Here is a 12,307-nt window from a genome sequence, read left to right on the forward strand (position 1 = left end):
CTGTTGTTGTTGCAGGGTGGCCACACACACAGACCCTCGTTCTCACTTTGCTTTTGTTGTGCAGGTGCGTTTTGGGGAACACGACTATTCTGGCCAAGTTCGCTGGCGAGGAGGAAATCAGTGGATTCTTTGCACAAGGGCAGTCATTGGCTACTCCCTCCTCAGGCTGGCAGGCCGTCGGCTCGTCTCAGAGCAGAATGGATCAATCCCACCCTTTTCCCAGCCGCCCCGCCGAGCCCGGCCAATGGAACGGCGGCGATCTCCACGGCTCCTCCCTCTGGGGCGGGCCCAGTTATTCCAGTAGCCTGTGGGGGAGCCCCAGCGGCACAGAGGCGGGAAGGATCGGCAGCCAGTCTCCAATCAGCTCCTTCCTCCCGGTGGATCACCTGGCGGGCGCCGGGGACTCCATGTGAGCGGGGCGTCGGCGAGGGTCAGTGGCCAATCGGCAATAATCCGAATGAAAGCAAAGGAAGTGACACCACTCGCTTACGACAAGATGTTCAACAAAACGGGGTGCCCCCCCCCCTGTGGAAAATAAGTTACGTTTCTCTCTCTGCACATATGTCCACTTTGTTTTAGCCCAAAAACATATCAGTCGGAATACTTGAATCCTGCAGGCCAATTCTATAATGTGAATGGATGGATATTTGCTTCCAGGTAGTGCTCTTTCACACCGAAAAAAAAAAGCTTCAATTGAGCTCATTATTTTATTATATATATATATATTTACATATATATATATATATATATATAGTTTCATTCGTCATGTTTATTTGAATTCCAGTTCTGTTTTTTTTTTTTTTGCTGACAATGTTGGAGTAAGAGCTTTTTAAACTTTGCACTGAATGTGGGTTTTTTTTTTCTCAGTATATATTTAATCTGCAATATAGAGGGAGCAGCCAGTTTTTTCCAGTGTAGCTGTTTACTCATTGAGGTCCTTACCATGTATGCGTGGCTGTATTGTGTGTGTGTGTGTGTGCGTATTTGCGCGCGCTCCTTTCTTGCCTTGGCACGCCTACCTTACTGCGTTGTCGTGGAGTTCAAGATCAATAGAGAAGTTCAGTAAGAAAAAGATAAGCTCATTTGGGTATCGTTCAAAAAGAGGAGAAGGAAAAAAAAAAAAAGAAAAGGTATTGCACCGATGGTTGTTGGAAACGGAAAGAACGTTGAGCTCTGCAGTGCAAAGGACTGTAGCCGCAGCTGGGACTAGCAAGCCCCAGCCACCCTAATGTAGGGGCCGGGGGCCTATCTAGCAAGCCCTCCCTCGAGCCCCCGAGCGGGCAAGGGTGGGAACAGCACTTTCAGAATAGGCTTTCAATATTTTGGAGGTGCCACACTGCAACCTCTTGTTTACAAGACTTAGGAGGCGGAACGTGTGTTCATCCTTCATTTTAAAGAGGAGATGGAGTAAAATAGAAAATGCTCATAAAAAAATATATATGTATACAAAAATGTGAAAAAAAATCTAAAACATTTATAAAATATAAAAAAAAAATTATGATAATTTTTAAAAAATCACCCAAAAAAAAAAAATATTATCGAGGATGAAGACGATGCTTTTGTAACTCTGGGAATTCGGATCAGTGTTTTTTGGCCATGGTGTTGGTTATTTGAATTATTCCTTTTTGTCTGTTAAATAACCAGCAATGGTTCTCAGGAAATTAAGCCAGTCCCCCCCCCCCCCCACCCACCCCCCTTATGGTTGATTTAAAGAGAAAAAAAAACGACTACTCCTTCTTGTAGGAAAGGAAAATCCAACTTCTAGCACTGAAAACTATGTATAATATGGTCTGTAAGTTTCTTTTCTCTGCCAAATAACTGCTTTAAGCTGGAGAAGCTCAACACACTGCTTTCAATATGCTGTCTTGTAAGGGTGGGGGGGGGGGTCCAAGTGTGTGCGTGAAAGAGAGAGAGAAAATTTGTGTGCGTTTGTCTCCTCTGCGCTACCCCGTGTTAAAATCAACAGTGTGCGGGGCGGGGGCGGGGGCGGGGGTTGTGTGTGTACAAATGTATCAACCAAGAGAAAAGCAAAACTGTTTCTATGCATACTGTAGCTTCTCACGGCCTACTGAGTTTTATCCCCCCCCCCCCCCCCCCCCCACTTTCACATCTGACAAGTTTCATTCAGTACGACATTTTAAACGACACATTTAGCTCTCATTGCCACAAAGTGTTTTTTTCTTTTTTGAAAGAAAAAAAAATGGAAAGAAGCGGCTTTTTTTTTTTTTTTTTTTTTAAATAACACTGAAGCAAAAGTCGTCCACATTTCATTGCCTTGATCCCAATTGTGTCCACAGATGCAACAAGTCAAGTGGCTCCTACCTGTTTACAAACGGAATATGATTGTATTGTTCTGCTGGGAGGGGAGGGAGGGGGGAGGGGCATATTATCTGATCAATAATGGATGATTGTGAGTCCATGTTAAATCAATGTTCCATCTTAGTTGTCATTGTGTAGCTCCCATGTTTGGGTGGGGTGGGGGGGTGGGGCTTTAAAAAAAGCTTCCGAATGCTCGAGCGTTAGCGAAGCCATGGACCTTAAACTCTTCAGTGTGTTTGTGTGTGTGTGTGTGTGGCCCCTCTGCCACTACAGGTTTATATTTGACAAGTATGACACGTCAGCGTTAATTTTTGAGGCGAGCAGTGACTATTTAACAATGAGTATGAGCCACAAATGTGTACATGTGTTTGTGTGGGTGCGCGTGGCAGTATTGAACTGCTCTACCAAATAATTCAATCAAACAAAATATTAGTTTACTTAATTCCATGTATTGTGTTGCTTAAACTTTTTTTGTGGGTCTTGTTCAACACATTTTATCAAGAGGAACATCTGAATTTTTTTTTTTTTTTTTTGTGATTAACTGGCGTGTTGAAGTGAGGAGCCTTGGATTTTGCACTTGGTGGATTGTGACGGGCCGCGTGTGTTCCGAGCAAAGCCTTTTGGAAGGAACCATCGGTTGGAAGCTGCAGAGAGCTGGTGTTGATGGCGGTGTACTTTGTCGAAAATGTCTTTGGTTCGTGTGTGTCCCGGTTTAGTGACAGGATCAGGTGTGCGTGTGAATGGAGAAGATGGTGCTCTGCCGGAAGCAGCAAGTTGTCTTGTTTCCTCTGTAACTTTCCTGTTCGAACAGTCTGCTGAAATGCTGGCATGGATTTGCATTCGGCCACTTTGTTGTTGTCCAGTCAAATGTGTTCATCTCAAGTTGTCAACATGTTGAGTTTTGGAGTTCCAAGGAAGCAATGAAAAGTCTTACCAAAATCTCCTAATTGTTCGGTGGGGGAGAAAATTATTTTAATTGTCGCCGCTAGTTTATATCCAAATACATTTGGGTAAGCAATATTGAGTTACTTTTTTTAAGATTGAGGAAAATATTCATATGATCAGTGTCTTCACATGGATGAGTGAGGGCAATTTAAGCAAATTTGTGCCCCCCCCCCCCCTCGCGTGTGTATGAAGGTGGCGGTCCGTCGTAAAAGGTCGGTGACCCCCTTTTTGCAGCCACACAATGCATGCACGTTATATCGATATTGTGGCCATAAAAGATTGAAAATCCTTTTTGTGGTGACCGAATCGCTATTTTTTTTTCTTTCTGCTGAGATTAAAAGCGAATCAAATATTAGGACGCGGATGTTTTTCATTTGACAGTTGCACACACTGCTCATGTTTAATTTCATGTTGGCGCACTGTAGTGAACGGCTCGTTGTCATGGCAACAGATGGTCAGGGAAGGCTGTCGTGTGTGCGTGTGTGTGTGTGTGTATATAAGAAGCAGGACACCGCTCAATGCTTCAAGTTGAGTTTTGCAACAAAGATGATGGAAGGAAAACCTTTTTTAAAGTGGGCGAGAGTACTGTACAATTTCCAAGGCTGCCCAGCATTTTCCCTTAGATGGAGGGAGGCTTGGCGGGGAAGCTGCCAGGTGATACTTTACTACTTTTTACTATTTAAGAAGAATAATGTGACTATGTTCTCCTCTTGACTGAACTCTTATGTGAGCAAACACCCAGTGGCAATTATTCTCGATCAAAAATGCTTGAGACACACAAAAATGACGCAACCCCCCCATCCTCCTTTTCCAAAAAGAAAACTGTGATTATATGCTGTCTTTTTTTTTTTTGTCATTGAGTATAAAATTATGTGCAAAAGAAATCCAAAAGCTTTAGTCCAACCAGCACAAAGAGGGTGAGTGTCGCTCAGAGAGACTATGCAGTGGAGTGTTGAACTCAAGCTTCCACGTCCAGTTTGAGTTTTTGTGTTCTTGAAAATCCCTTAAAGAGAAAAAGGAGAGAAAAAAAATTGTTGACGGGATTCCCAATAATATTCCTCAAACATGTTGTGCCATTGTCGAATCATACTGCTACTACTAATACTAAACTTACTTTAAAAAAAAAAAAAGGTTACCTGAAAGCGCCAGGCCAGTTGTAGCAGGAAGTGAGTGCGTGGTCAGGTCCATTCGTTTCTTTTTCCAGACTGGCAAAAGTGAACATTTTGCGTAACTTTTTATAGAGATTCTATCAATCCACCATGTCTAGTTGGATCACCTCTTATGCACATTGCTGTGGAAGACTGTTTAATCAATATGTGTGTGTGTATGTATATATACAGTACATATATATATATATATATATATATATAAAATGTGTGTGTGTGTCTGTAATCATTGAGAGGGCATCTTCCTCTCCTAGAAATGACAGTAACTTTATTTTCAAACGTCTTCCTCGGGTCATCACAGGATTTTATCTTAACTTTTGGGGAAACTGCACTTTTTGAAGGACAATCTTTATTTGGGTATATTGATACATTAATTAAAAACAAAAAAAAAGAACGAAGTCGCCTGATATGACAAGGTATTAAAACCAACTCCAGTGTGCTCTAATATGAATGTCTCCTGATGCTGTCTGTTTGGTTTCATTTAATATTTTTACTTTTTTTTTTTTTTTTTGCTTGGTTTGTTCAGTATTTTTTTCTCTTATTTTTCTGAACTTTTAGTGCTCTTAAAAGAATGTGTACTAAGGTATAGACTTGTAGGTAGTAGGTCTTCTGTTGGCTGTACTCGTATACTGATTACTGTTTGTAACCTCTGGCCCCTTCAGCCAGCATACAAAGCTGTATAACTTGGGTACAACCCTCAATAAAAGACTAACAATCACCCTCATGGCTCCTCTTTCTTTAGACTCCACTGAACAGGGCATGGCGCCAGGATTATTATATTTTCTTCTCTTTTTAGCCGAAAAAAACGACCATGTATAGTAAGGCGTTTTTGGCCGGAAAAAAAACGACCATGTATAGTAAGGCGTTTTTAACCAGAAAAAACGACCATGTATAGTAAGGCCTTTTTAGCCAAAAAAAACCCGACCATGTATAGTAAGGCCTTTTTAGCCAAAAAAAACCCGACCATGTAGAGTAAGGCCTTTTTAGCCAAAAAAAACCCGACCATGTATAGTAAGGCGTTTTTGGCCGAAAAAAACGACCATGTATAGTAAGGCTTTTTTCCGAAAAAGAACGACCATGTATAACAAGGCGTTTTTAGTGGGAAAAAAAAACAGAAAAAAAAGATCATGTATAATAATAATAATAATAATACATTTTATTTATAAGCGCCTTTCAAGACACCCAAGGACACTTTAGTAAGGCGTTTTTAGCCGAAAAAATGACCGTGTAAAGTAAGGCGTTTTTAACCGGAAAAAACGACCATGTATAGTAAGGCCTTTTTAGCCAAAAAAAAACCGACCATGTATAGTAAGGCGTTTTTGGCCGAAAAAAACGACCATGTATAGTAAGGCTTTTTTCCGAAAAAGAACGACCATGTATAACAAGGCGTTTTTAGTGGAAAAAAAAAACAGAAAAAAAAGACCATGTATAGTAAGGCTTTTTTAGCCGAAAAAATGACCGTGTAAAGTAAGGCGTTTTTAACCGGAAAAAACGACCATGTATAGTAAGGCCTTTTTAGCCAAAAAAAACCCGACCATGTATAGTAAGGCGTTTTTGGCCGAAAAAAACGACCATGTATAGTAAGGCCTTTTTAGCCAAAAAAAACCCGACCATGTATAGTAAGGCGTTTTTAGCCGAAAAAACCGACCATGTATAGTAAGGCCTTTTTAGCCCCAAAAAAAGACCATGTATAGTAAGGCGTTTTTGGCCAAAAAAAACGACCATGTATAGTAAGGCGTTTTTCCGAAAAAGAACGAACATGTATAACAAGGCGTTTTTAGTGGAAAAAAAAACAGAAAAAAAGACCATGTATAGTAAGGCGTTTTTAGCCGAAAAAAATGACCATGTATAGTAAGGCCTTTTTAGCCAAAAAAAAAACGACCATGTATAGTAAGGCGTTTTTGGCCGAAAAAAAACGACAGAAAAAACGACCATGTATAGTAAGGCGTTTTTTTCGGCAAAAAACGACCATGTATTTAGTAAGGCATTTTTAGCCAAAAAAAAAAACGACCAAGTATAGTAAGGCGTTTTTGGCCCAAAAAAACGGCCATGTATAATAAGGCCTTTTTAGCCAAAAAAAAAACGACCATGTATAGTAAGGCCTGTTTAGCTAAAAAAAAAAAACGACCATGTATATATAATAAGGCCTTTTTAGCCCCCCAAAAAACGACCATGTATAGTAAGGCGTTTTTGGCCGAAAAAAACGACCATGTATAGTAAGGCGTTTTTAGCCGAAAAAAACGATCCTGTATAGTAAGGCGTTTTTAGCCGGAAAAAAACGATCATGTATAGTAAGGCGTTTTTAGCCATCACACTTTAGATGGAGTGAAATTCATTCCCTTCATGCGAATAAAAGATGTCCATTTACGTGCCCTGCTGTCCTGCACTGGTAGAACTTTTTTGTTGATTGCAAACAATACATCACCACACAACGCCGTGGCATCTTACCAACAAGCATTGCAATAATGCTGTTCAGTGGCGGACTTCCCTCGCAGTTCTCCATGTGACGTCATTTCCGAAGAAAAGCATTTTCGTTTTCAAGTGCAGTGCTAAGGCTTAAACAAATAGTCTGGAAGGGTTGCGTAAAAAAAATTACGGAAGTATGTTTATAATTCTTCAGCCTTTTGATATTACTCAAAAACATAGTTGGCCAACTTTACTTCACACTTGGCCTATAAGGACCCGTGGGAACCATGATCGGGCTCTCAAGCTGCAGGTTGCGGACCCCTGAACCATGTGCCAACTAAATAGTCACTGAGTTTTTCAAGTAGTACTCGGTCCACAAAAAGCATGCCTTATGCCGAGGCAATATCTTTATTGATCAACTCAAGAAATTATTTAAATGTGTGGAAGGGGAAAACAAAGACATTTTAAATGAGACGTTCATTTAAATACAAACAAACGCCAGACGCTGCAGCTGGAACAGATGCTGACAACAACACGAATGGAGAAGCGCCAACGGCGAGGACACAGACACATTATTTGGTGCCACCTTTCTGTGGAGGTTGGATGGTGTGACCCTGTATCAAAGAAACAAAAGTCAAAATTTTGTACGACTGGACTGTAGGTCCCACTGTAGACTTGCCTGTTAGGGTTTTTTTTATCTTCTCTCTTCCTATTCATAAACATCCTTCTTGTCTGCGATGTAATTTACAATCTCCGAAGGAGTCATTAACTTCTCGGCTTCCGCGTCAGGAATCTCAAAGCCTGCAGAGGTAACGCATTGCTGAATATATGGTGACAGAACGGAGGGATGAAGACACTTACCGAACTCATCCTCCATGGCCATAATGATCTCCACCTGGTCCAGGCTGTCCAGACCCAAGTCTTTCATAAAGTGGGAGGACGTCTGCAGCTGAGACACATTCAAAGACACTACGTTAACAAAGTGCCTTTTGCTAGTTTCCCAGCTTATTCATTTTAGCTTACTCTCTCGGGGTTAATCTTGTCGTAGAGCTTGAGGACATACATAACTCGGTCTTTGATGGTATCAAGGGTGAGAGGAGGCAGGTCGCTGTATTGCCGGCACAGCACGCCTGAGGAGATCTGGAAGCAGGGAGGGAGGGAGCTCAATCAACACACTAACATAAGCGAATGTTGTCTTTAGTACACTTTTTTTTTATTCACAGCAATGAGAATCACTTTTTTTCCGCTTGGTTTTCAACAAAGGCGGACGCTTTTTTTAGCCTGCTCCTCTCTTGCCCTCACATCTTTCCCTGATTGCTGACTTGGTCTTGTTGCAGTCTTTTGTCTCAACTATCATAACAGCCTCCCAATTTATTTTTCTTCTGAAAATCAAAAGCTTCCGCTATATTCGAAACCGATTAATGAATGGCATTGACACTGACCCATTGGTGGAGATTATCTGAGATGAAAGTGTTAACATTCACGTGTGGTCACATATCAAATTTAAGTTGTACAACCATACTGCTATTTTTTCCCAGTTTAATGATCAAATTTAAATATCGGTCCCACCTTTCGAAACAACGTTATGCGATGCGTCACAATCAAAACTGTCAATTTGTACAATCATTTAGCACCTAATGTTATTTTTGTAATAGTACTTAACTCACTGACAGTAGTGCATTAACTAAATTTGAAGCCGAACGTGAAAACTGTCATAAAAGAAAGAATGTAACCATTCATACCACCTTAAGACTTGCGTCGACAAACACGCATCAACATAGTTTCGCGAGCTAGCCAACCTGACGCAGATAGTGTCGATTTTGATAAACTGCTTGTGGGATGCCATTTTAATTGTCCAGCTCAACAACTTGTTATCCATCATTATTTTTCTCATGCTATGATAACGCAACCGTTTTGAAAGGCGTCGGTAGGTCATGGCGACGCACGCTAGGCCCAGCAACTCAATGATAGGGGACACTTACATAGCTCTGACCGAGCCACCGCGTCTTCCTGCTGGCTGCAGTGAAGGAGAGAGGTCGGAGGGCGGCTGCAGCAAAGACCGGGGGGACTCTCACTGCCAGGTTGGTGGGCAGAAGCCACAGCGAAGGTCGGCCGAGAGAGCGGACACACTGGTGCAGGGCACGGGACGCCATGTTGAGAGAAGTCGTCAGGTACCCAGGATGCAGCGCGAGGAAGGGGACGTAACAAGGGCTTGCCAGTGCGCATGTGTGGTGAGATTCGATTTTTTTAACCAGTAAACGGTATGTTTGAATATAAGTTTATTTTTGAAATGATTCTTGTAAATAGTATAATAAAAATATACAAGTAATAAAAACAAAAACACGACATACGCTTCCAGGCCTGTTCAGGCAAAAGTAATCAAAGTCCAACTACACAGCATTAATTAATGGAATGAAGTACTTAAAAATCACAAATGAAAGTTCACAATAACCTTGTGTTAAAAATATAACATTAATAACACATTCTAATTCAACATTCTGTTCTGGGGTGTGGCGAAATCAATCGATAACTTTTTACTCAACTCATACTGCCTGATCATCCATCCAACCAAATCCGGCTGTCAGACTGTGGACCGGAGCTAAACGAAACAAATGCTTCACGGTTGCCTTTTACTTATTTTCCCATAAACAACTCCTCGGTTTCGCAGCCATGGAGTTGTCTGAAATATTATACAACAAAGCGGAGTATATTGAGACGGTAAAGTATTCTTTCTGGACGCCGTTAGCTAGTGTGCTAGGTGGCTAACTAGCCGTACGGGGCGTTAGACCACAATGGCATCATTGTGTTAACTTGTGCAAGAATCATGCGTCTATGGATCTTGATGTTATATTTATGGTTCATTTCAGGCGTCTGGCAACAAGGTTAGCAGGCAATCGGTACTGTGTGGAAGTCAAAACATCGTACTTAATGGCAAAGTAAGTTCAAGTACACGATGGCATAATTCGTGGTATATTTTCATGACTTTGGTTGTGATTTTAGTCGTTTCTATTGTACTATCTCTCCTCCAGACCATCGTCATGAATGACTGCATCATCCGGGGCGACCTGGCTAATGTCAGGGTGGGTAGACATTGTGTCGTCAAAAGCAGGAGTGTCATTCGTCCACCTTTCAAGAAGTTCAGCAAAGGGTAACATGCATGTTTATTCTTATGACAAATATTTCGTGAACATTTGGATGAAAACTGGCAAATTGTTATAATCCCGCTGAACATGAATGTAATTTTTTTAACAGCATATTTTCCTTTGTTCTTGTTTGAAAGTGGATTGTGACTTGGCAACAATAGCAAAATGCGGCATATTAAAGTATATTCCTCCCTCACAGAGTGGCCTTCTTCCCACTGCACATCGGTGACCACGTGTTCATCGAGGAGGACTGCGTGGTGAATGCGGCCCAGATCGGATCCTACGTCCACATTGGCAAGAACTGCGTCATAGTGAGTTTGCTCGCAGACTCACAACAGCGGCTCGCCCGCTCTCGTCAGTCACATGCTAGTCTGGATGCGACCAGATGTTCCGCTTTATTTTGGGTTGTTCTGGAATCACGGGTTGTGTGGACTTTTTATATCAAAGGTATATACACACTGGGTGTTTGTTAGCAATTGTTGATTTCATTTTCAGTCATGAATAGTCGACAGATGATTTGATTTTGAAAGAAGTGCATTGGTTCATGCATATGCAGTGAAGATTCTACATAACAAAAAGAAAAAAAAAGAAATTATCCATAATTGGTTTGATAATGTAATATTTTAACATTTTGTGTTTGTCGTGTTGTTGTCAGGGTCGTCGCTGTGTGCTGAAAGACTGCTGCAAGATCTTAGACAACACTGTTCTTCCTCCAGAGACAGTGGTGCCTCCTTTTACCATCTTTTCAGGATGCCCAGGTCTGTTTTTTTTTTCCCTCTCTTTTCTTCATGAAGATTTTTTTAACAGTGTTTCCCTTTCAGGTTTGTTTTCGGGAGAGCTTCCAGAGTGTACACAGGACTTAATGATTGATGTCACGAAGAGCTACTACCAGAAGTTTCTTCCACTTAGCCAGATATAAGACCCGCCATCTCAACCTTCTTTTGCTTTGTACACTGTCCATCTTGCGGTCTCTGCATAGTCGTTGACACCTTTGACTCCCGACAAGCTGAACATCTGTGCCGAAGAAGAAAAGAATGTTCACAGTTTAACAGCACATCTTGAAAGATTACTGAACATGTTCTTTCTCCTTGCTCAAATATCATATCGTAATTTTATTATGTCAACTTTTCAGATTATGTGTCAGAGAGAGGAAGGAGAAAGCATATTTGGAAGGAACTTGTCACCTGTCATTGAGACTAACTTGGACCAAAATTAACACAATGTAAATTTCTAGTCTATTATTCTCAGCTATCTGGATGCATCGATGCAGTGTACATTTGTGTGCTGTCGTTGTCTAAGACCAAAGACGGCATTTTATCCACTCCTAGGAATGTCTGGTATGCTCTTGCTTGATTAAATTATATTGAAAGAATTTACATCATTTGTTATTTGTTCCTCTCACATCTGCCGACCAATTGTGAGGTTCAAGGTTCAAATCTCGGTTTGGGCCTTTCTGTGTGGAGTCGGCATGGTCTGCCCATGCTTGTGTGGATTTACTCCATCTTCCTCACGGGCTCCAAAAACATGCATTGGAAAGTCTAAATTGTCCATTGACGTGAATGTGGTCATCTGTAAATGTACAGATTTTACTGCGTCTGGGGGCCAGAAGTAGAACTGCGAGCAACTCAGTTTCACGGTCAACGAGATCTCAACAATGCATCATGAAGGGATGCTCAATATTTATTGGACCGCTTTGGTGGAAATGACGTCACTTTTATCGGTCTAATGCTGCAATATTAGGCCAAAATGGAAAGAGTGTTCCCAACCGTCTCCTGAACATTTTTAGGCATATATTTATATATATTTGGGAATATAAGTACCCGTTCCGTATTGAGTTGTAAAGGGACGTACTTTGTCCCGTAATACCGTGAGAGTTAAAAATCTGAAAAATTTCGATGGAATAAGTGAACAACAGGGCCCTTTATATGGTAACGTTCCGAGGACCTCCCCTGCTATGTGACCAATGAGCCGACGTCAAATTTAGCCACGGATATGACGATTCAGAATCCGCTCATCCTATTGGGCGAGGTACTGTTGGTTTACAAAGTAGATCGCGGAAGTCAACAAAGCAGCATGGATGACAGTGACACACCTTCGAGCAGCAGCAATGCGACCGGTATCATCACTTAATTCTCCGGAAAAAAAGCGGAAACGGTTGCAAAAATGCCGAGTAGGCTGGGAAGCAGAAAAACACGGGCCGAAAGAGGGCAAGAAAATCAAGCGCACCTTTGCCAGTTAATAAACGTTAATAAAGACATAAAAGTAATACATTGATGAACAATAGATACATGACATACAGATGTTCCCCTTTTGCCAACTACTAGAAGT

At 41.4% G+C, this 12,307-nt stretch overlaps 3 protein-coding genes across 6 annotated transcripts in view; 2 read left to right on the forward strand and 1 right to left on the reverse strand.

Annotated features, from left to right (window-relative positions):
• Positions 1-5,148, forward strand: part of LOC127589896 (trinucleotide repeat-containing gene 6A protein-like) — a 28,966-nt gene extending 23,818 nt beyond the window's left edge. For all 4 annotated transcript variants that reach the window (XM_052049216.1, XM_052049215.1, XM_052049217.1 and 1 more), the window contains one exon: positions 65-5,148. In XM_052049216.1, coding sequence (XP_051905176.1) covers positions 65-413 — 349 coding nt within the window. In that variant the 3' untranslated portion in view covers positions 414-5,148. The remainder of the gene's footprint in view (positions 1-64) is intronic.
• A 2,073-nt stretch (positions 5,149-7,221) lies between these two features.
• On the reverse strand, positions 7,222-9,028 carry ndufab1b (NADH:ubiquinone oxidoreductase subunit AB1b). Its single transcript, XM_052049273.1, has 4 exons — positions 8,819-9,028; positions 7,860-7,976; positions 7,698-7,785; positions 7,222-7,637 (listed from the first exon to the last, which is right to left on the reverse strand). The coding sequence occupies exons 1-4, from the start codon at positions 8,987-8,989 to the stop codon at positions 7,546-7,548; spliced, it is 468 nt and encodes a 155-aa protein (XP_051905233.1). The 5' UTR covers positions 8,990-9,028; the 3' UTR covers positions 7,222-7,545.
• A 349-nt stretch (positions 9,029-9,377) lies between these two features.
• On the forward strand, positions 9,378-10,985 carry dctn5 (dynactin 5). The gene is made up of 6 exons (XM_052049271.1): positions 9,378-9,554; positions 9,704-9,772; positions 9,866-9,984; positions 10,179-10,290; positions 10,635-10,737; positions 10,801-10,985. The coding sequence occupies exons 1-6, from the start codon at positions 9,507-9,509 to the stop codon at positions 10,896-10,898; spliced, it is 549 nt and encodes a 182-aa protein (XP_051905231.1). The 5' UTR covers positions 9,378-9,506; the 3' UTR covers positions 10,899-10,985.
• Positions 10,986-12,307: the final 1,322 nt, after the last annotated feature.

The sequence above is a fragment of the Hippocampus zosterae genome, chromosome 17 (genome assembly GCF_025434085.1).
Source record: "Hippocampus zosterae strain Florida chromosome 17, ASM2543408v3, whole genome shotgun sequence".
NCBI classification, from domain to species: Eukaryota; Metazoa; Chordata; class Actinopteri; order Syngnathiformes; family Syngnathidae; genus Hippocampus; species Hippocampus zosterae.

Bases quoted from the DNA above. Each gene is read 5' to 3' on its own strand.
- dctn5 (XM_052049271.1), top strand. From the start codon at position 9,507: ATGGAGTTGTCTGAAATATTATACAACAAAGCGGAGTATATTGAGACG. The intron at 9,555-9,703 runs GTAAAGTATTCT...GGTTCATTTCAG, and splicing joins AAGCGGAGTATATTGAGACG to GCGTCTGGCAACAAGGTTAG. The intron at 9,985-10,178 runs GTAACATGCATG...CCTCCCTCACAG, and splicing joins TTCAAGAAGTTCAGCAAAGG to AGTGGCCTTCTTCCCACTGC.
- ndufab1b (XM_052049273.1), bottom strand. From the start codon at position 8,989: ATGGCGTCCCGTGCCCTGCACCAGTGTGTCCGCTCTCTCGGCCGACCT. The intron at 7,977-8,818 runs GTAAGTGTCCCC...CCCTGCTTCCAG, and splicing joins GGTGGCTCGGTCAGAGCTAT to ATCTCCTCAGGCGTGCTGTG. The intron at 7,638-7,697 runs GTAAGTGTCTTC...TTACCTCTGCAG, and splicing joins GGCCATGGAGGATGAGTTCG to GCTTTGAGATTCCTGACGCG.